Here is a 21,601-nt window from a genome sequence, read left to right on the forward strand (position 1 = left end):
CGAATCCAGGCTGCATCACATCTGGCTGTGATTGGGAGTCCCATAGGGCGGCACACAATTGGCCCAGCATCATCCGTGTTTGGTTGGTGTAGGCCATTGTTGTAAATAAGAATTTGTTCTTAACTGACTTGCCTAGTTTAATTTAAGTAAACAATTCAATTGTATGATACTGAGTGTTTATTCTCGCTATCGGTCCTGTAACCTCAATTATGCCCTGTAAGAGAGCTTCAATTAATGTATTTAAAAAAAAAAAAGGTGAATATGGGCCATCTGAGGGAAAATCCAGTCCACCCCCCACTGAGCTGTTAATCATGTACCGGTAATAATAGTAGAATAATAGTGAAGACATTACAACTATGAAATAACACACATGGAATCATGTAGTAACCAAAAAAGTGTTAAACAAATCAAAATACATTTTATATTTGAGTTTTTTCAAAGTAGCTTCTCTTTGCCTTGACAGCTTTGCACACTCTTGGCATTCTCTCAACCAGCATAATGAGGTAGTCACCTACAATTCATTTCAATTAACAGGTGTGCCTTGTTGAAAGTTAATTTTGTGGAATTTCTTTCCTTCTTAATATGTTTGAGCCAATCAGTTTGTTGTGTTGTGACAAGGTAGGGGTAGGATACAGAACATAGTCTTTTACCAAACGGGGCTAAGTCCATATTATGGCAAGAACAGCTCAAATAAGTGAAGAGAAACGACAGTCCATCATTGTGAGACAAAGGTAAGTCGGTCCGGAAGATTCCAAGAACTGAGGAAGTTTACTTCAAGTGCAGTCGCAAAAACCCTCAAGCGCTATGATGAAACTGGCTCTCATGAGGACCACCACAGGAAAAGAAGACCCAGAGTTGCCTCTGCTGTAGAGAATAAGTTCATTAGAGTTACCAGCCTCAGAAATCGCAGCCCAAATAAATGCTTCAGAGTTCAAGTAACAGACACATCTCAACATCAGCTGTTCAGAGGAGACTGTGTGAATCAGGCCTTCATGGTCGAATTGCTGTAAAGAAACCAGTACCAAAGGACACCACACAGAGTAGGTGAACGGATGATCTCCGCATGTGGAGTTCCCCTCAGTGAAGCATAGAGGAGGAGGTGTGATGTGTGGGTGCTTTGCTTGTGACACGGTCTGATTTATTTAGAATTCAAGGCACACTTAACTAGCATGTGCAGCGAACTAGCATTCTGCAGCGATACGCCATCTGGTTTGTGCTTAGTCCCACTATCATTTGTTTTTCAACGGGACAATGACTCAACACACCTCCAGGCTGTGTAAGGGCTATTTGACCAAGGAGAGTGATGGAGTGCATCAGATGACTGGGCCTCCACAATCACCCAACCTCAACCCAATTAAGTTGGTTTGGGATGAGTTGGATTGCAGAGTGAAGGAAAAGCAGCCAACAAGTGCTCAGCATATGTGGGAACTCCTTCCTCATGAAGCTGGTTGAGAGACTGCCAAGAGTGTGCAAAGCTGTCAAGGCATAGGGTGGCTACTTTAAAGAATCTATATTATATTTAGATTTGTTTAACACTTTTTTTTTGGGTTACTATATGATTCCATATGTGTTTTTTCATAGTTTTGATGTCTTCACTATTATTCCACAAGGTAGAACATAGTAAAAAATTAAGAAACCTTTGAATGAGTAGGTGTGTTCAAACTTTTGACTGGTACTGTATAATCTAAGACAGGCCTATAATGTGCTTTCTAATTTCCCTCATGAAATTGATTAGGACTTTATTTTCAGAAAGGTGAGGGCTGACCACTCATTGAGCACGCCTCACTAGGAACTAGTTCACCTTAACACGCTCCTGGTTTGTGAATGCGCCGCAAGGTTGTGATGGCCAGATTATTTTTGTTTGTTTGTCTTCAGCCATTTGTTGGCTCTCTGGGGTAATAACCCTTGGACGTGCTTCTCGCTGGCACGAACTGCAATTCCCGCCACATTTTGGAGCCAAAATACTCATTATCAGGGTTGACGGAAGGGGCCCTAAAGCAAACATGACCCGGATGGCCTCTCTTGCTGCGCTTCGTTTGCTGGCGCAGTATGCAAACTCACTTTCCACACTCTCATTTTACGCTAGAGCCAGCAGTTAATGATGCACATTGGCCATTATGCAAGCTTCTTATTAACAGATCAAACCTCTTATGTTGACAACCAAGGACTTGTTAGGTCTTGCCGAAGTTGTTTAACCATAACATGGGGATAAGTTTCTGAAATTGCAAAGCTTCGTTTGGCTCAGTGAGTCGTTGGCCTGTCAACTAACTGTCTCTGTCTCGAGAATTAACTTCTGTAATCATCACCTAATGACCAAACCAGCCTGGATCGACCATCCATCCAACCAACCAACCAGATCAGATTGCATGGTCAGTTACCCGACTTGCATTAAAGGCCCTGTCCTGTCAAAATCAAAATTGTGGATATATTTTTTTATAACCTGTGATGAAATGAACATCACAAGTGTTTTTACATTTTTTTTATTTAACTTGATTTAAATAGGCAAGTCAGTTAAGAACAAATTCTTATTTACAATGACGGCCTCCCAATCACAGCCGGTTGTGATACAGCCTGGACTCTAACCAGGGTCTGTAGTGACGCCTCTAGCACTGAAATGCAGCGCTTTAGACTACTGCGCCACTCGGGAGCAGAAGAGTTGACTAGCCAGCCATAGGCTTGTTTCCTGTACAGCAGAAGAGTGTGGGTAGATGGATAATCAATAGCTAACAGAATCGTATAGATAAAACAACAATCTTGCTTAGGAAAAGCAGTGTGTCCAGTAGGTTGCCATAGCGCCATAACAGCAGGACTAGTAGCATGGAGCCCTTGGATGCTGGGTAAGTCGATGATGGCCTGTCATCTGAGTCAACATAGGGAAGGAATGTGGCCTTTAATTTTGCCTTGTGCTGGCATTGGAAAGGCCTTAAAAAACCTGTGTGGTTCTGAATCCAGTGCCAGCATACACCCACATGAGGCATCTTTGGCATTTACTTCAGTTGTTCTAGTAAACTCCTGTCATCTGAGCTAACAAGGGTTTCTTCCTCCCTCCAACCCTCCTACTCTCTGTTGGGGCCTGTCCAGTCTGAGATGGGTGTGGCAGGATGGGCATCTGCTAAGCCCAAATATGGGAAAAATGCTTATCGTGCAACCCAACGCCTATTTATCCAGTCTACCATTCTTACACAGAGGAGTTTAACTAGCATCACAATGTTTCAATGTCTTGCTATTAGTATTTTAGATATTTGACATGACGCAAGCCACTGAGCCAGTATGTCATACATTTTTCCATTGAAACAAAAAATTACATGCACACAGACACTTTGTCAGTCTGCAGGTGTGATGGCCCACAGCCTTCCCTCTGCTGGGGTTTTAATTGCCCTACTCTCCCACTAGTAAGCCTCTTTTGTTGGCCAGTTCACATAGTAGGCTACAGTTCATTGTGAGCCGGTGCTAGGTGACAATGTTTTGCAGTATGTTTTTAGGTGTGTGTTGCTATACAATAGCATTTATGTACATACAAGCCTCATGCCTTCCGCCTAGTATTATAGTAGTGTTCTCCTACATGCCCCCTCTTGTGCTGCTCTGCTCTGCTTAATTCCTATCCCCAGGCGTCAAAGTAATCAAACATGCCAGAGATTTACCGAAGAAGGGAGTGTGTGTATGTGTGTCGTAGAGGTTTACATAACTGTAGCGGAGAGAGGCAGGGATTGAAATCCTTAGGCTAGCCACCGAAGTGTTCGTAAGTCCAAGCAGTGTAAAAAATATAGACATTTTCGGGATGGAAAAAAAACAACACTTTCAGTGTAAACTTTAAATGACTAAAACCAGATATAAAGTATGTAGACTAGATAATGGACCTATTTTGTTTTATAATATAATCTTTGCGAACTATCAATCAACAAAATAAAAGCTAGATGGGGAGAATTTAAAATTCCAAAAACAATTTAATTTAGCAGTATTTATTATGTTTCAGCAAAATAACAAAGCATTAGCCATGGCAAAATGCATAGAATTGCAGGAAATGTGCTTTAAAACATTTTCTCTCAGCTCAATGGCAAATATGCACACTGAACAAAAATATAGATGCAACATGTAAACTGCTGGGTCCCATGTTTCATAAGCTGAAACACAATAACCCAGAAATGTTCCATACGCACAGTGTTTCTCTCAAATGTTGTGCACAAATTTGTTATCATCCCTGTTGGTGAGCATTGTATCTTTTTGTCAAGATAATCCATCCACCTAAAAGGTGTGGCTTATCAAGAAGCTGATTGAACATGATCATTACACGGGGTGCACCTTCTACTAGGGACCGTAAAAGGCCACCCTAAAATGTGCCATTTTGTCAGGCAACAATGTCACTAATGTGAGAGTGTGCAATTGGCATGCTGACTGCAGGAATGTCCACCAGAGCTGTGTTCAGAGAATTGAATGTTAATTTCTCTACCATAAGCTGCGTGCAACGTTGTTTTATAGCATTTGGCAGTATGTCCAAACGGCTTCACAACTGCAGACTGCGTGTAACCATGCCAGCCAAGGACCTCCACATCCTCCTTTTTCACTTGCTGAGGGGCTTTTTGTGGGGAAAGACCCATTCTGATTGGCTGGGCCTGGCTCTACAGTTGGTGGACCTGGCTCCCAAGTGGGTGGTTGGCCTCCCCCTCCCATCGCAGGCCCACACCCCTGCCCAGTCATGTGAAATCCATGGATTAGGGCCTAATGAATTTATTTCAATTGACTGATTTCCTTATGACTCAACAACAATTTTTGAAATTGTTGCATGTTGTGTTTGTTTGTTCAGTGTAGAATCACACATTTTTGCAGTTTTAAAGCACATTTTCTATCTCCGCTCCATGGAGAAATGTGTAAAAATGCAGGAAATAGGCTTAAAAATGTAAAACATTCTCTACACCGCCAAGATGGGGGGGCTCCAATTCAGCTGCGCTGATGGGCCAACTGTGCCCATTGCCACGCCCCCTGTCACGCCGACCACCTAAGTCCCGTTTTGATAAAAAACAAGAGGGAGGAAGAATGATAAGTTAATATGACCATGATGCGGTTAGCAGTATGTGTTGGTGTCTCGGCTTCCTGTATGTACTCTAGCTAGATTGACATTTGTCTTCGGTGATTAACAAGCTTTAACACTCTGTCCAAGCCAGAAACTGATAGCAAGAGAGGAAATTAATTCTGATTAGTGTTGGTTTAGCCAATCGCCAAAGTCGACTCATCAATAGCCCAAAGGACTTTGTAAATAGGCACTTTTTTTGGTGCAGGTGCTATGCTGGTTTCTGTTTGTCCGTCAAGATGTTTTCTGTGGGAGTAGGCTAGTGTGTTTATTGATGTGGTAGCTATGTTTGACCCACTGAAGAGGAGGCCGATGTCTTGTGTGAAGCCATTGTTTTTATTCGTTTAGCTCCTTTCCCTAGTCTACACCTGGATTTACAAAAGAGCCTTTTTTATATGCGGTCACGGATGATTTGATATCCATCCGAGCCCACCGCCGTGTAGGACAGCTAGTCCTAGCACAATGGTTTCAGAATGTGAATGTCATTTGTTGTTTTCTGTTTTTGTTTCGTTCACAGAATGGGACAAAGAAATCGTGGGACTTCATGCGAACACATGACAGGTGAGCTTCTGTCTGCCATTGACCTGTTTCATTGTTGGTAAGAGAAAATTCTGTGCCAAAGCTTGACACACATTCACACTCTTCAATTGTTTCACCACCTCATCGCCCTCGCTGTCAGCTGAGAGGAGGAGTCCCTAATGGTCAGTGGTCAAGAAGTGAAAACTTAAATTCCCACATGGCTCCCCTCTGTCGCTTTTCCCAATGCCTTCCCATACCGTTCACATTGACATGTTACCTAGTAAAATCAAAAATACAATATTAATGCCATTTCAATGAGTTTGGGAAAGAGCCAACATCCTGACAATTTCTCCCTTCAGTCGATATAAGCTCTGGGTATTTATTGTGGAGATTTAAAAACTGAGGTGTGTTGACACGATTGTAACCACTTTTTATATATCAGAGTAAAGTCACTCCAGTCCCATCACCACAGCTTTGGTCGCATGCTGTCATTCACTTATGCATATCTGAAAGGGGCTCTTTGCTTCGTTTAAGTCTTATCAGTCTGAATAAGTGGATGATGGTAAGCACATGGTAATACCGCCCACTGCAGGGTAAAAAGTCTGTGTGATCCACATTACCAGTACAGAGGAAGGTAGAAACTACTCTCCCACAGAAGAAGCTTTAATTCACCAAATAAGTATCACCTTTGAGGGTCCCGGTGTCGGACAAATCATGACTCCCTCCTTGTCTGTCATTGACCTTTCAGGAAGCAATCACTTCTCATAAAATGTCCACCCTATAAATTGCCAAAATACAGTAACATTCTGGGTGAAACAAGGTGGTCTTTTGTGGACTTATTACACTGTTGAACCATGTCTATAAAATCCTGACGAACGACGAGTGGAAGGGTAATATCGCACCTTGGTGTCAAAGCACATCGCCAGGCTCCCACCTGCTATTCAGAGAGCAGTAGTATTGTGCCCTTGGGGTACTTCATGGGCCGTTTAAGCCCTCATTCCTGCATCTCCCCCACAAACCCCTGAAAGATCATTCATTTTACTGGGAAAGGATGGCGTGATGGAGAAAAGAGCAGTAAACTGAAAAATGCCAGTGAAAAAGCCCCCCGGCACATCCGAATCTGGCCTTCAGTCCAAGTGCCTCCGCAGACATTTCCAGAGTGGACGATGACAGGACCATGGGGTTAACCTCTAGGAGTTGGTTTGCATAATGGTCCTTTTTGTAAAGGGTAAACGGAAGTTTCTCATTAGAGAAATATTGGCCTGCACCTTTAATCAGTGTTCAAAAAATGGTATGGAAATTCTTGTTGAAAGTGGAGGCAAGACTTGGGTGGGTTCCAATGGAGATGTGGAGGTTGTTTCAGATTTCCTCTCTGAAAAAAGGTCAGGGAAACGGACCAAATTTATGAGGAGAAGGGTTGGAATAGAAAGAAAGGGAGTAAAGAGAGCGGAAAATGGTAGGATCTTAAAATAGGAGGCTGATGGTGGTGGGTCTCATACTTTAATAAACCCTAAATAGCCTACACTGGATAGATATGTTTAGATTTGGATTATGTCTATCTGCATGGGATAATCTATATGGGTGTGCTTTGTATTGAGCAATCAGTATCTTTAATTATTTTCACGCTGAGCTGAATTGTACTGTTGTGCTGGCCTGGTTAGGCCTACTTATCTACCATAGTTGCTGGAACCATGCTAGAAAGGACAATGTAAAGCTGAGCTGAGCCAGTGCGGTTTGGTTCGGCACAATATTGTGAAAAGGGTATTTGATAGTTCATTAGGGCTGGGAATTGCCAGGGATATCAGGATAGTTTCGGAAGTTTACATTTCACATAGAACTTAGCCAAATACATTTAAACTCAGTTTTTCACAATTCCTGACATTTAATCCTAGTAAAAATTCCCCCACTTTAGGGGGAATTCTTAGGTCAGTTAGGATCCCCACTTTATTTTAAGAAGGTGAAATGTCAGAATAATATTAGAGATTTTTCTGCTTTTATTTCTTTAATCACATTCCCAGTGGGTCAGAAGTTTACATACTAATTGAGTGAATTTGGTAGCGTTGCCTTTAAATAGTTGAACTTGGGCCAAATGTTTCGGGTAGACTTCCACAAGCTTCCCACAATAAGTTGGGTGAATTTTGGCCCATTCCTCCTGACAGAGCTGGTGTAACTGAGTTAGGTTTGTAGGCCTCCTTGCTCGCACACGCTTTTTCAGTTCTGCCCACACATTTTCTATGGGATTGAGGTCAGGGCTTTGTGATGGCCACTCCAATACCTTGACTTTGTTGTCCTTAAGCCATTTTGTCACAACTTTGGAAGTATGCTTGGTGTCATTGTCCATTTGGAAGACCCATTTGCGACCAAGCTTTAACTTCATGACTGATGTCTTGATGTTGCTTCAATATAGCCACATCATTTTTCTCCCTCATGATGCCATCTATTTTGTGAAGTGCACCAGTCCCTCCTGCAGCAAAGCACCCCACAACATGATGCTGCCACCCCCGTGCGGTTGGAATGGTGTTCTTCGGGTTGCAAGCCTCCCCCTTTTTCCTCCAAACATAACGATGGTCATTATGGCCAAACAGTTCTATTTTTGTTTCATCAGACCAGAGGACATTTCTCCAAAAAGTGCTATCTTTGTCCCCATGTGCAGTTGTAAACTGTAGTCTGCCATTTTTTAATGACGGTTTTGGAGCAGTGGCTTCTTCCTTGCTGAGTGGCCTTTCAGGTTATGTCGATATAGTTTTTACTGTGGATATAGATAATTTTGTACCCGTTTCCTCCAGGATCTAGCTGAAAGACCATTTTTGCTTGATCCAACAATGCTGTCTGGAGGCTCTGTACAGAGGGTGTGACGCAATTGCGGAACCTCCGGAGGCTTGCAGAAGCTAGATTGAGCTCTGTACTGACGTGCGCCTTCCAAATTTTGCAACAATGCGGAGGGCACCGTATTTCTCCGTATAGGTCCACATTGACATAATTGGTTGACAGAAGGTCGGGGGCGGTACGTCCTGTATAAACACACTCACTTCCTTGATATTTCAGTTTTTTAAATAAAATAATTAATAAAATAAAATAACATTTTTCTAAAAAACAGTTGTTGCTTTGTCATTGTGTGTAGATTGAGGGGGGAAAACAAATCAATCCATTTTAGAATTAGGTTCTAACATAACAAATTGTGGAAAAAGTCGAGGGGTCTGAACTTTCCAAATGCACTGCATTTACCTACATAACTCAGTGTTATGTTAGCACATTTGTTTATTGGAGTATTTGTGTAACAGCACGTGTTTATTGCACTGATTTTTAAAAAGTGTATTTGTGGGGGCTTTTGCATGCGTGTTTGGGTGTGTTTTAATGGGGGAACGGTGAAGGGTATAGCCATTAGAAGTAGCATCTGTTCATTTCATTACTATCACTACAGCAGGCCCCACTGCAGTCCTTTGTGCTGCACTAGTCCTCACCACGGGCCCTGGGAAGGTAAGAGTAGAGAGCCCAGAGTTGGTTTCAATCTGAAGGGATGGGGGAGAATAGTTGTAATGGTGTGACTTGGAAAGGGAGAGAACACTCTTAAATTTTTGTTTGGAGTGGGCATCCATTCCCATCTCATTAATTGAAAGAGATTTTCTTAATTATTCTTGTTCTTTTGGTAGTTTAGGAGAGAATTTTGCATTTTATCTGAAGAGACATCCAATTAACACACATACAGTAGGATCTGTGGGTCATGTTTGATTCAAACCCACAACTACTGTTATAAGCAACCATGCGCCTTCCAACTAAGCCAACTGAAGCATCGCTTCATAGAGGATTGTGATCTGTCCTCATCACTCATGTATGATACTATGCCCTATACTGTTCCCTGATGGCTAGCCAGAAGCCCCACGGAGAAGGCCACAAGCCTAACTGTGCGTGAAATGTTCAGAGAGCCCGTTTAACCATTAGCATAGGTTTTGGGGGGAAGCGGCGTTGAACAGTCGACAAGCCCGGGCCTGCTTTGGGGTGAAAGCAGCAGGCTGGTTTGTCCCGCTTCAGCCCTGATCTGGCCTAGCCATACCGTACACTGCCCCTATGTCCCTTCCTCCTTTTGCTAACACTGGACTGAGAGCCTGGGGTAATTTTGATCAAATGTTTGTAAAAAAATAAAATAAAAAAAATCAGAAATCCACATTGGAAATAGAAAACCTGCAGCTTTTGAATTTACTTTCTAAATTCACTGAATTTAAATGGAATTGATCGCCTCAGTCTCCCGACCTCCTACTGGAGGGCAAAGGGCTCAGCTCCTAGGAAGGGACTTCTTCTTGAGCAGGGATGATGGAAAGGAGGCAGGAAGGAAGGAAGGGATAGAGGGCCCTAAAATGGAACATAGCCTTTCTTAATCAGTGCCCTGAGGCCAAAATCAATCATCATGTCTGGCGATAAAGAACTTTCCCCACCCAATCTCCTTTTTTATAATGGTTATGTGTGTACTGAATGTGCAGGGTTTTCTTCAGCTGGCTTTTGGACGATTTAAAAAAAAAAAAAAAAAAAAAAAAACGATAAATAAAATTGCCACCGGTCAACATAAATACATCTGACTGGTCAAGCTTATCGGTATATAGGGTAGTCCTGTTGGAAGTTGATCCTTCGCCCCAGTCTGAGGTCCTGAGCGCTCTGGAGCAGGTTTTCATCAAGGATCTCTCTAACTTTGTTCTGTTCATCTTTCCCTCAATCCTGACTAGTCTCCCAGTCTCTGCCGCTGAAAGTCATCCCCACAGCATGATGCTGTCACCACCATGCTTCACTGTAGGAATGGTGCCAGGTTTCCTCCAGATGTGACGTTTGGCATTCAAGTCAATCTTGGTTTCATTAGACCAGAAAATATTGTTTCTCATGGTCTGAGTCCCTTAGGTGCCTTTTGGCATACTCCACTATACCATAAAGGCCTGATTAGTGGAGTGCTACAGAGATGCTTGTCTTTCTGGAAGGTTCACCCATCTCCACAGAGGAACTCTGGCACTCTGAGAGTGACCATCGCATTCTTGGTCACCTCCCTGACAAAGGCCCTTCTCCCCTGATTTGCTCAGTTTGGCTGGGTGGCTAGCTCTAGAAAGAATTGGTTGTTCCAAACTAATTCCATTTAAGAATGATGGAGGCCACTGTGTTCTTTGGGACTTTCAATGCTGCAGATAATTTTTTTGCACCTTTCCACAGATCTGTGCCTCAACACAATCCTATCTCAGAGATTTATGGACAATTCATTCAACCTCATGCCTTGGTTTTTTCTCTGACATGCACTGTCAGCTGTGGGACCTTTTGTATAGACAGGTGTGCCTTTCCACATCATGTCAAATCAATAGAATTTACCACAGGTGGACTCCAAGTTGTAGAAACTTCTCAATAATGATCAATGGAAACAGGATGCACCTGAGCTCAATTTCGAGTTTCTTAGCAAAGGGTCTGAATACTTATCTAAATAATAATAATATATATATTTTTTTTTAAAGTAAAATGTCTACAAACCTGTTTTTGCTTTGTTATTATGGAGTATTGTGTGTAGATTGAAAAAAAAACGTGTGTTAGGGTTTGCTGGTATCCAGATTTTCATACCTTCACTGTGCCTGTCCCATACTGGGTATACGGTATTACCGGCGGTGTACACAAAGGGAGCTATTTATTTTCCAAACATCAAAAAATATCCCCAAAAGTATCAGTTAGCAGAATGCTAACAAATACAAAGGGATTCTGTAGCGGATGCTAGGTAAATACTAACTAGGACAGACAGCCCACTTCATAAAGTTAAGCAAGTATCTCAAAATACCTCTGTTTGCTGAACACACAAAACAAATATTAGATGGCATGGATCTCAGTAGTGAATTTCATCTGAAGACTTAAGTTCCCCTGCACCGGATCACCTCACAACGCACTCCATGGGAGAGACTGGGCAGGGCTTCCTGCCTCTACAGACACTTCCGCTTTACCAACACAAACCCCAGCCCTCAAGTCTCCACCACCAAAAACTATAATACACACAGGGCACTACTGTCTGTCTGTCACACACGGACACAGGGCCATCCATGAGTGCAGCTGAGACGATGCCCTAACCTGGAGACCCTCTACTCTGCATAGTGACACAGCAATACATCCATTACAAAACCAGCCCAGAGTCAATAAGACAAACAAAATTCAAAACACATACCTCAATTAAATCATACACCACGCTGGTATCAAAGCAACTCCATACTAAGTGGGTGTTTGAATATTTCTGGGGTCAATCAGTGTGCCTTAATGCTCACTCCAACCTAGCGGCTCAGATAAAATAACAGATTAGCATGCCATCTCCTTTGTGTGACATGCCGATGACAGGCAAGTTAGCTACAGTACGTGGCTTACTGTACTGTCATACCCTCTCTGTTACAATCCCATTATTGAGGCTTTAAAGGGATAGTTTACTCAAATGACTAAATTTACATTGGTTTCCTTAGCTCAATGAAGTTAATGATTTGCATAAGATAATTTGGACATAAAGAGCCATGTTCCCTCTAAACTGCGCGTCTGCAGTAGCCCCGGGTCTGCCGTGCAGAAATATCAGCCCACTGAGAGAAGTACTAGATTGAACTTCACTCAACTTTCTAGAGCAGTGGTCATGTCGATCTCCAAGGCATTCCTAGTCGATCGCCAAACCTTTCTATAAGATTACAGTGTCGGCAGTAACATAGCAGGCATAAAAGAAAGCTACAGCAAAGTTGATACTGTGAGATTTCACTTTTTTTTTTAGACTAGAGAGAGACTGTAAATATAGCAAAGAACTGCTGTTTTTATAAGTGAGTTCATGTTTAAGTTCTTACTCCGCACTGTCAACACTTTGTATTCAACACTTTTATTAACCATAAAATGCGCGTTCTTCCTATTTCCACTCAGCGCTACAACAAGCACTGCATCAGTAATTAATTAGTTGGAAAGTGTATCTATAGGTGTTATCATTCATGGCTTGGGTCTTTTTTGTATCAAGGAATATTTCACTATTCTCATAGGTGTAAAAACATGAATTTGTACATTAGGCAGAAATAATGCGGTGCGACTCGAATTTCGCCATCAGCTGAAAGACTGTCCATTTTTTGGTCAGTGTCAGTGGAGGAAAGGGAGAGCGGAGGGATGTTGAGAGACTGACTCTGTCTGCTGCTCTCTCCCTCCGCTGAGACTGACCATCAAATGCAGGCACCATCAGCCCACTAATATATTTAAAATGTAAAGCAAATTATTTAAACGTATGCTCACTCCGCTAAGCCTCACAAGTAATACATCAATGGATCTATTACCGGTGTGATCATATAGCCTTCCTCAAATTTTGAGGGACATTTTTTTGCCTGAACAACAATGCATTGGCAGGGAATTTCATGCAAAGCTAATATACGTTGATAATGTATTGACCTTAGGGCTAGCATGCACAACTTGGAATGAATGTAAAGTGAACTCCGATGAACAGTGGATAAGACTCGTGCTGAAACTCCTACCTACAGAATGCATACTGCAGATAAACACAACAACCTCGCCACACTCCTGTCCGAGTCGCAAAAATGAAAGAAAGAAAAAGTCCAGTGAATCTCCCTTAGTGCCAGAAATATGGGGTGACCGTTTAGTCATGGTTAGCCAGCTCTGATGCTGCTGATGGTCATTAGTAGCCTACCAAACTTGTTATTTGTCTGGTACTCAGCAGTCTATTGTCCCTCTAACTCTGACATCAATGCAAATGTATTCAAATCTAATCAAACACTTCATGAGAGCCCATAAGCTCATGTTGCTCAACATTTCTGTAGGCTATGCAATTGCGGGAGAAAACAGCGATGGCCATTAATAAAGAGAGGAGGATCCCATCAGAACAGGGCTCCGGGCAGCCGAGCGGAAATGGAGGAAAACTCGCCTCCCTGCGGACCTGGCATCCTTTCACTCCCTCCTCTCTACATTTTCCTCTTCTGTCTCTGCTGCTAAAGCCACTTTCTACCACTCTAAATTCCAAGCATCTGCCTCTAACCCTAGGAAGCTCTTTGCCACCTTCTCCTCCCTCCTGAATCCTCCTCCCCCCCCCCCCTTCTCCTCCCTCTCTGCAGATGACTTCGTCAACCATTTTGAAAAGGTCGACGACATCCGATCCTCGTTTGCTAAGTCAAACGACACCGCTGGTTCTGCTCACACTGCTCTACCCTGTGCTCTGACCTCTTTCTCCCCTCTCTCTCCAGATGAAATCTCGCGTCTTGTGACGGCCGGCCGCCCAACAACCTGCCCGCTTGACCCTATCCCCTCCTCTCTTCTCCAGACCACTTCCGGAGACCTTCTCCCTTACCTCACCTCGCTCATCAACTCATCCCTGACCGCTGGCTACGTCACTTCCGTCTTCAAGAGAGCGAGAGTTGCACCCCTTCTGAAAAAACCTACACTCGATCCCTCCGATGTCAACAACTACAGACCAGTATCCCTTCTTTCTTTTCTCTCCAAAACTCTTGAACGTGCCGTCCTTGGCCAGCTCTCCCGCTATCTCTCTCAGAATGACCTTCTTGATCCAAATCAGTCAGGTTTCAAGACTAGTCATTCAACTGAGACTGCTCTTCTCTGTATCACGGAGGCGCTCCGCACTGCTAAAGCTAACTCTCTCTCCTCTGCTCTCATCCTTCTAGACCTATCGGCTGCCTTCGATACTGTGAACCATCAGATCCTCCTCTCCACCCTCTCCGAGTTGGGCATCTCCGGCGCGGCCCACGCTTGGATTGCGTCCTACCTGACAGGTCGCTCCTACCAGGTGGCGTGGCGAGAATCTGTCTCCTCACCACGCGCTCTCACCACTGGCGTCCCCAGGGCTCTGTTCTAGGCCCTCTCCTATTCTCGCTATACACCAAGTCACTTGGCTCTGTCATAACCTCACATGGTCTCTCCTATCATTGCTATGCAGACGACACACAATTAATCTTCTCCTTTCCCCCTTCTGATGACCAGGTGGCGAATCGCATCTCTGCATGTCTGGCAGACATATCAGTGTGGATGACGGATCACCACCTCAAGCTGAACCTCGGCAAGACGGAGCTGCTCTTCCTCCCGGGGAAGGACTGCCCGTTCCATGATCTCGCCATCACGGTTGACAACTCCATTGTGTCCTCCTCCCAGAGCGCTAAGAACCTTGGCGTGATCCTGGACAACACCCTGTCGTTCTCAACTAACATCAAGGCGGTGGCCCGTTCCTGTAGGTTCATGCTCTACAACATCCGCAGAGTACGACCCTGCCTCACACAGGAAGCAGCGCAGGTCCTAATCCAGGCACTTGTCATCTCCCGTCTGGATTACTGCAACTCGCTGTTGGCTGGGCTCCCTGCCTGTGCCATTAAACCCCTACAACTCATCCAGAACGCTGCAGCCCGTCTGGTGTTCAACCTTCCCAAGTTCTCTCACGTCACCCCGCTCCTCCGCTCTCTCCACTGGCTTCCAGTTGAAGCTCGCATCCGCTACAAGACCATGGTGCTTGCCTACGGAGCTGTGAGGGGAACGGCACCTCAGTACCTCCAGGCTCTGATCAGGCCCTACACCCAAACAAGGGCACTGCGTTCATCCACCTCTGGCCTGCTCGCCTCCCTACCACTGAGGAAGTACAGTTCCCGCGCAGCCCAGTCAAAACTGTTCGCTGCTCTGGCCCCCCAATGGTGGAACAAACTCCCTCACGACGCCAGGACAGCGGAGTCAATCACCACCTTCCGGAGACACCTGAAACCCCACCTCTTTCAGGAATACCTAGGATAGGATAAAGTAATCCTTCTCACCCCCCTTAAAAGATTTAGATGCACTATTGTAAAGTGGCTGTTCCACTGGATGTCTTAAGGTGAACGCACCAATTTGTAAGTCGTTCTGGATAAGAGCGTCTGCTAAATGACTTAAATGTAAATGTAAATGTAAATCAGCTTTCTATAGGCTAGGCCTACTATATTTCTCAACTTTCCTAATATTAAACACATTGTTTATATTTTCAACAGGAGTATAGCTTACCTGGCTGGCATGAAAATAAAGCACGGTGAAAGTGTCCTTTTCTCTATGTGCGTAGATGACATATTTTTTCCACCGCCCCTGTTTTACAGTTGCATGATAATGCTCTATTCTAAATCAAAACAAATTTCACACATATATTATTTACTATATGTTATGACAAGATTAAATCAAGTCTGATGGGTGACAATGTTAGCCTATCACTTGTGAATTATATATTATCACTTTATTATGCTGATGTCCATCCTTACATAATTAGAAAGAGGAGATTATCATGATTAAAATGGTGTCCGATTTGAAAATCTAAATATACACATTGTGAGATATTTGGCAAAATAGACAGACATACTTATATTTCCCTATAGGAAACAGTGGGATGACCTCAGAGTTCCATGGGTAATTTTTTACCAGCAGCGTGGGCAGGTCTCATTGCCAACAATAGCAAAGCAGGCATTGTGGCATAGAATAATAGGCTGGGAATAGAATGTTCGGAAGGCAAGTTGGTGCCACGGTGCTCAATAGAACTAATAGGAGCTGGCAGGGTGAAAAATGCCAAAATTAGGCCCGTTTTTTTTATCGTGATTACTTCAAAAATACGGTAAGCAGCTGGGACACAGGGTAATATTATGTAACTGGGCTTCACAGTGGATGCCATGAACTACTTTTTATCAGAAAAAAGCATTGTTAAACATTTCTGCCTAGGTGAACGGAACACCACGCCTTTTTTTTTAAAATTTGCAAATAAATTCATAAAAAATCCTACAATGTGATTTTCTGGATTTTTTTTCTCCTTTTGTCTGTCATAGTTGAAGTGTACCTATGATGAAAATTACAGGCCTCATCTTTAAGTGGGAGAACTTGCACAATTGGTGGCTGACTAAATACTTTTTTTGCCCCACTGTGTGTGTGTGTGTGTATATATATATATATATATCTTTTTTTTGCATTGTTTGCTGTTTTCTTCTGTCTTTTCCTTTTTTTCTCTTTAGTTCATTCTCTTAGTTGTTGGTGGTGGGGAATGGAATTAATTCTATTTTTATTTTATTTTTTCCCGGGAGGGGTCTCGAATGGTTGAGGGACAGCTATTGGGGAACTGTGGGAGGGATCTTGGAGGGTTTGGGTTTCACAAGATTGTGATAACTATAATAATGGCCACTATAATAGAATACAAATAGAATGCCTGTTTCATTCTATTTATAATTTAATGTTTTTTTCCCCAAGTGCAATATTTAGATGTGTGTGTGTGTGTGTGTGTGTGTGTGGTCAGGCTGTCATGGCTAACTGCAATATTAGTGTATTGTTTTTTCTCAAGACTTGAGTGTCAGTTGCAGTAAAGTCTTGGCGACAAATAACATTGGATTGCTTTCTTTACATTTTTAGCTGTGCGTTAGATTCACATTAACCACTTATTTTACACAAACTGATCATGTAGATCATATTCATTCCCTTTTTTAGCCCTCACCAGTTTCCATTCCTGTTAAAGGGTAATGAAACCATTATGGATTTTGGGTGAACTATCAATTAGTAGAGAGGAGCTTCACCAACTTGGGGGACAATGGAAGGTGATAAGGAATTAATTATTGTTTAAAGTAAAACCAACATGATATAATTTTACATTAACTTACATTTAACAATAAAGATTTCTTACCAACTTCCACTGTCCTCCCAGATTTGCTGAATCTCCTCTTCAGGTTACTCCTCAGTTCATGCACCTTGGTTGAAGAGCTAGGTAGAGGCAGTGTTCCTTAGCCACAAAGCATCTCAGAGGAGGAGTGCTGATCTTAGATCAGTTTGGCCTTTTCGATAATAATGAATACGATTATATGGACAGATCCTAGATCACCACTCCTACTCTGAGAAGCTTTGTCGATACTGGCCCAGGTGTTAATCATGCATTGAGTCACACAGTCACACACACACAGTCACACACACACAGTCACACACAGTCACACACACACACACACACAGTCACACACACACACAGTCACACACACAGTCACACACACACACAGTCACATAGATGCACACACACCAACTAGTTTGGAATTGAGGAATTTTTACCCTGCCAAAATGTATAGATTTTTATTATTTTTATGGATCGCAATTTTGGTTTCAAATCAGTTTTCATTTTGTACAGTTAGCCTTTACACTTGTGGGAATTGGCCTATATGGATAGGGCTAAATTTGAAATGTTTCTTACAGAAATATGAAAAACGTATGCATAACCATGGTAGCAATTAAAAGAGAACAATTTGTAGATGGGGAAATTATTAGACCAAAGTTAAGTACACAACAGTTCACCTGACACAATGCTGAATCCAAACATTACACTGTTTATTTTATGAGCATTTTACATTTACTGTACTTTTTGCTGCATTTGTTGATAGCGAAATCTGAAAATATTCTGGATACATTCAGTAACATAAGACTATTCCTGGAAAATGTGGGGTGGGTGCAACAAGACCAAAAAGTTACACGGGTTTGCGTGAGGGGACTAACTGGTGTCTCCAAGTGGCCACACATCTCTCCAAAGTGTGCACAGTTCCTAAGCAATTCTAATGCACTTTTATGAATCAAAGAAGAGTCTTCAACTAGAAGGTACTTTTTTTTTTTTTTTAGCTCTCCTAGCTGTGCCGTTGAGGAACTCTAAGCAAGCACACATGTAAACTCAGCAAAAAAAGAAACATCCTCTCACTGTCAACTGCATTTATTTTCAGCAAATTTAACATGTGTAAATATTTGTATGAACATAACATTCAACAACAGACATAAACTGAACAAGTTCCACAGACAAGTGACTAACAGAAATGGTATAATGTGTCCCTGAACAAAGGGGAGGTCAAAATCAAATGTAACCGTCAGTATCTGTGGCCACCAGCTGCATTAAGTACTTCAGTGCATCTCCTCCTCGTGGACTGCACCAGATTTGCCAGTTATTGCTGTGAGATGTTACCCCACTCTTCCACCAAGGCACCTGCACATCCTGGACATTTTCTGGGGGGAATGGCCCTAACCCTCACCCTCCGATCCAACAGGTCCCAGACGTGCTCAATGGGGTTGAGATCTGGGTTCTTCACTGGCCATGGCAGAACACTGACATTTCTGTCTTGCAGGAAATCGCGCACAGAACGAGCAGTATGGCTGGTGGCATTGTCATGCTGGAGGGTCATGTCAGGATGAGCCTGCAGGAAGGGTACCACATGATGGAGGAGGATGTCTTCCATGTAACGCACAGCATTGAGATTGCCTGCAATGACGACAAGTTCAGTCCGATGATGCTGTGACACACCGCCCCAGATCATGACGGACCCTCCACCTCCAAATTGATCCCCCTCCAGAGTACAGGCCTCGGTGTAACATTCCTTCCTTCGACGATTAACTCGAATCCGACCATCACCCCTGGTGAGACAAAACCGCGACACGTCAGTGAAGACCACTTTTTGCCAGTCCTGTCTGGTCCAGAGACGGTGGGTTTGTGCCCATAGGCGACGAAGTTGCCGGTGATGTCTGGTGAAGACCTACCTTACAATAGGCATACAAGCCCTCAGTCCAGCCCCTCTCAGCCTATTGCGGACAGGCTGAGCACCGATGGAGGGATTGTGCATTCCTGGTGTAATTCGGGCAGTTGTTGCCGTCCTGTACCTGTCCCGCAGTTGTGAGGTTCGGATGTACCGATCCTGTGCAGGTGTTGTTACACATGGTCTGCCACTGCGAGGACAATCTGTCCGTCCTGTCTCGCTGTCTTAGGCGTCTCACAGCAATTTATTGCCCTGGCCACATATGCAGTCCTCATGCCTCCTTGCAGCATGCCTAAGGCACATTCACGCAGATGAGCAGGGACCCTGGGCATCTTTCTTTTGGTGTTTTTCAGAGTCAGTAGAAAGGCCTCTATTTTTTTATGTCCTAAGTTTTCATAACTGTGACCTTAATTGCCTACCGTCTGTAAACTGTTAGTGTCTTAACAACCATTCCACAGGTGCATGTTCATTAACTTTAAACCATTTACAATGAAGATCTGTGAAGTTAATTTGTAAAAATCCAAATATCTTTGAAAGACAGGATCCTAAAAAGGGGAGGTTTCTTTTTTTTTGTTGGGTTTAGTTGTTTTGTTTGGAACACAACCTTTCATTTCTGCTATCACACAATTACTGTTGTTTATGCAATCCATAAACAGTCCATTATATAATCGCAATCTAGGTCAGGTGGGCATGATTTTACTTTCTACACAAGTTATTTTTCAGTTTCGTCCTAAAAACAGATTGTGGTGGGGGGACAAAAGTGATACATTTTTTGGTGCCATTTAGGCGAAATTGGAATTCTAAGCGTCACTACTGCCAACATGACTAGCTAAGTTTATGAAATTCGATCTTAGTGTGAGGGTTTCATAAGGAAATTTAAAGAAACAGATTGTAATTTTGATGCACATAGAAAGGAGACATAGGTGCATGTGCCACTATGACATTTCTTCACAATATACAAAAAGGCTAATTTTGTTCGTCAACAACCCAGGGTATGATGACCTTTCATTTTGTAACTGTACATCAAACATAGTGATCATAAACGTTGACGCTGTATATGACATGAGTTTTATGATATGGAATTGTGAAGTGCACATTTGGACTCACGGGTGTTTGGCTTGCTTATATGACATCAAAGCGCCTCAACATCTCATATTTCAAAATACATTGAGTCCTCTTCATTTACAGCATTTCCCTGACTCGGACAACAACACATTTGCTAAAGTTGCCCAATTACCGGGAGGGATTGGGGTAATTCTTGTTGCGCATGGTGCTCAAGTTTAGAACGGCTGTCAGTCAAAACCCTTAGAGCGCTGTGAATCGTAGAGACCGAGCTCTGGTTTCATGTACAGGATGTTACTCTACAGCCGCTACGTTCCAATTTTAAGTGCCATTTTCAACACGTATACAGGTACGAGTGTTAAAGGTTAACACTCAAATGTATCATCAACATAGCAGGGTGCTTACCTACTTAGAGCCTAGAACAACGTAATTCAAGTAGCGAATATTCTTCCCACTTTGTGCCCTCACATGGCTACGTTGGGAAGACTCAATCGGGACAGTCTGGGTAGATATGTATTTATTTGTTTTCTGTAAGCAGGAAGTTGTCCCACTGCGTATGATGATGTCATGTAATATAGTTAATTTAGTTTATTAAATCAAATCAGTTGTATTTGTCACATGCGCCAAATACAACAGGTGTAGTGAAACGCTGACTTACAAGCCCTTAACCAACAATGCAGTTTTAAGAAAAGTATTTACTAAAATAAACTGAAGTAACAAAAATAGAAAAATAACAAATTATTAGAGCAACAATAAAATGACAGGAACAATGCTATATACAGGGGCTACCTGTACAGCAACCAATATAAACCTGTGTGATTCTCACTTTTATTCATCCCCCGAAAAATAATGAATGAATCAAACTGAATAAACTCTCTCTCTTTCTCTGCTCCCTTTTCTTTCCAGTGTTTCGGTTCTGATCTTCAACACCACCTCGCACTGCTTCGTCTTGGTCAAGCAGTTCCGCCCAGGTAATACCCCCTTTTTTGCTCTAATCATCTTTCATCCACAAGGACAGTTTTTTAAACTTCTTGTAAAGGACTGTAAATTCACATCCCTTTCCATATATTTTTTATTAGACAGTGAAGAGGGACAGGAAAGTGCAGGAAAGTAAGGCAGAGAAAGTGTGTTAGAAGGGCGTGGGTCTGATTCGAACCCACCACAACCTTGCTTTATCCCTGTGGGGAAACCCTGCTATTGTCACATTCCAAGCTTCTTACCCAACACCTGTGTATTATGCTGAACTCCCACTTGAGCGTGTCAAGTGCAACAATATGCCCCCTGCCACGTGGCCTGGGATCTGTCTGGCACTGTCGGGGCTTGTCTACTACTGTGAAAAATGCTGATGGACTCTCTCCACCCGGCTGGTGCACCGCCCCATCAAGGCTTTAAAAGCCATTAGTCATCCCATGGCACGCGGCCCTGTTCCATTGCATCAGCT

At 43.0% G+C, this 21,601-nt stretch overlaps 1 protein-coding gene across 1 annotated transcript in view; it reads left to right on the forward strand.

The window, feature by feature from the left end:
* nudt14 (nudix (nucleoside diphosphate linked moiety X)-type motif 14) overlaps nucleotides 1-21,601 on the forward strand; it is an 87,003-nt gene that overhangs the window by 47,923 nt on the left and 17,479 nt on the right. Inside the window, exons 2-3 of the mRNA XM_029631568.2 lie at nucleotides 5,583-5,626; nucleotides 21,067-21,131. Coding sequence (XP_029487428.1) covers nucleotides 5,583-5,626; nucleotides 21,067-21,131 — 109 coding nt within the window. The remainder of the gene's footprint in view (nucleotides 1-5,582; nucleotides 5,627-21,066; nucleotides 21,132-21,601) is intronic.

The sequence above is a fragment of the Oncorhynchus nerka genome, linkage group LG24 (assembly GCF_034236695.1).
Source record: "Oncorhynchus nerka isolate Pitt River linkage group LG24, Oner_Uvic_2.0, whole genome shotgun sequence".
Classification (NCBI taxonomy): domain Eukaryota; kingdom Metazoa; phylum Chordata; class Actinopteri; order Salmoniformes; family Salmonidae; genus Oncorhynchus; species Oncorhynchus nerka.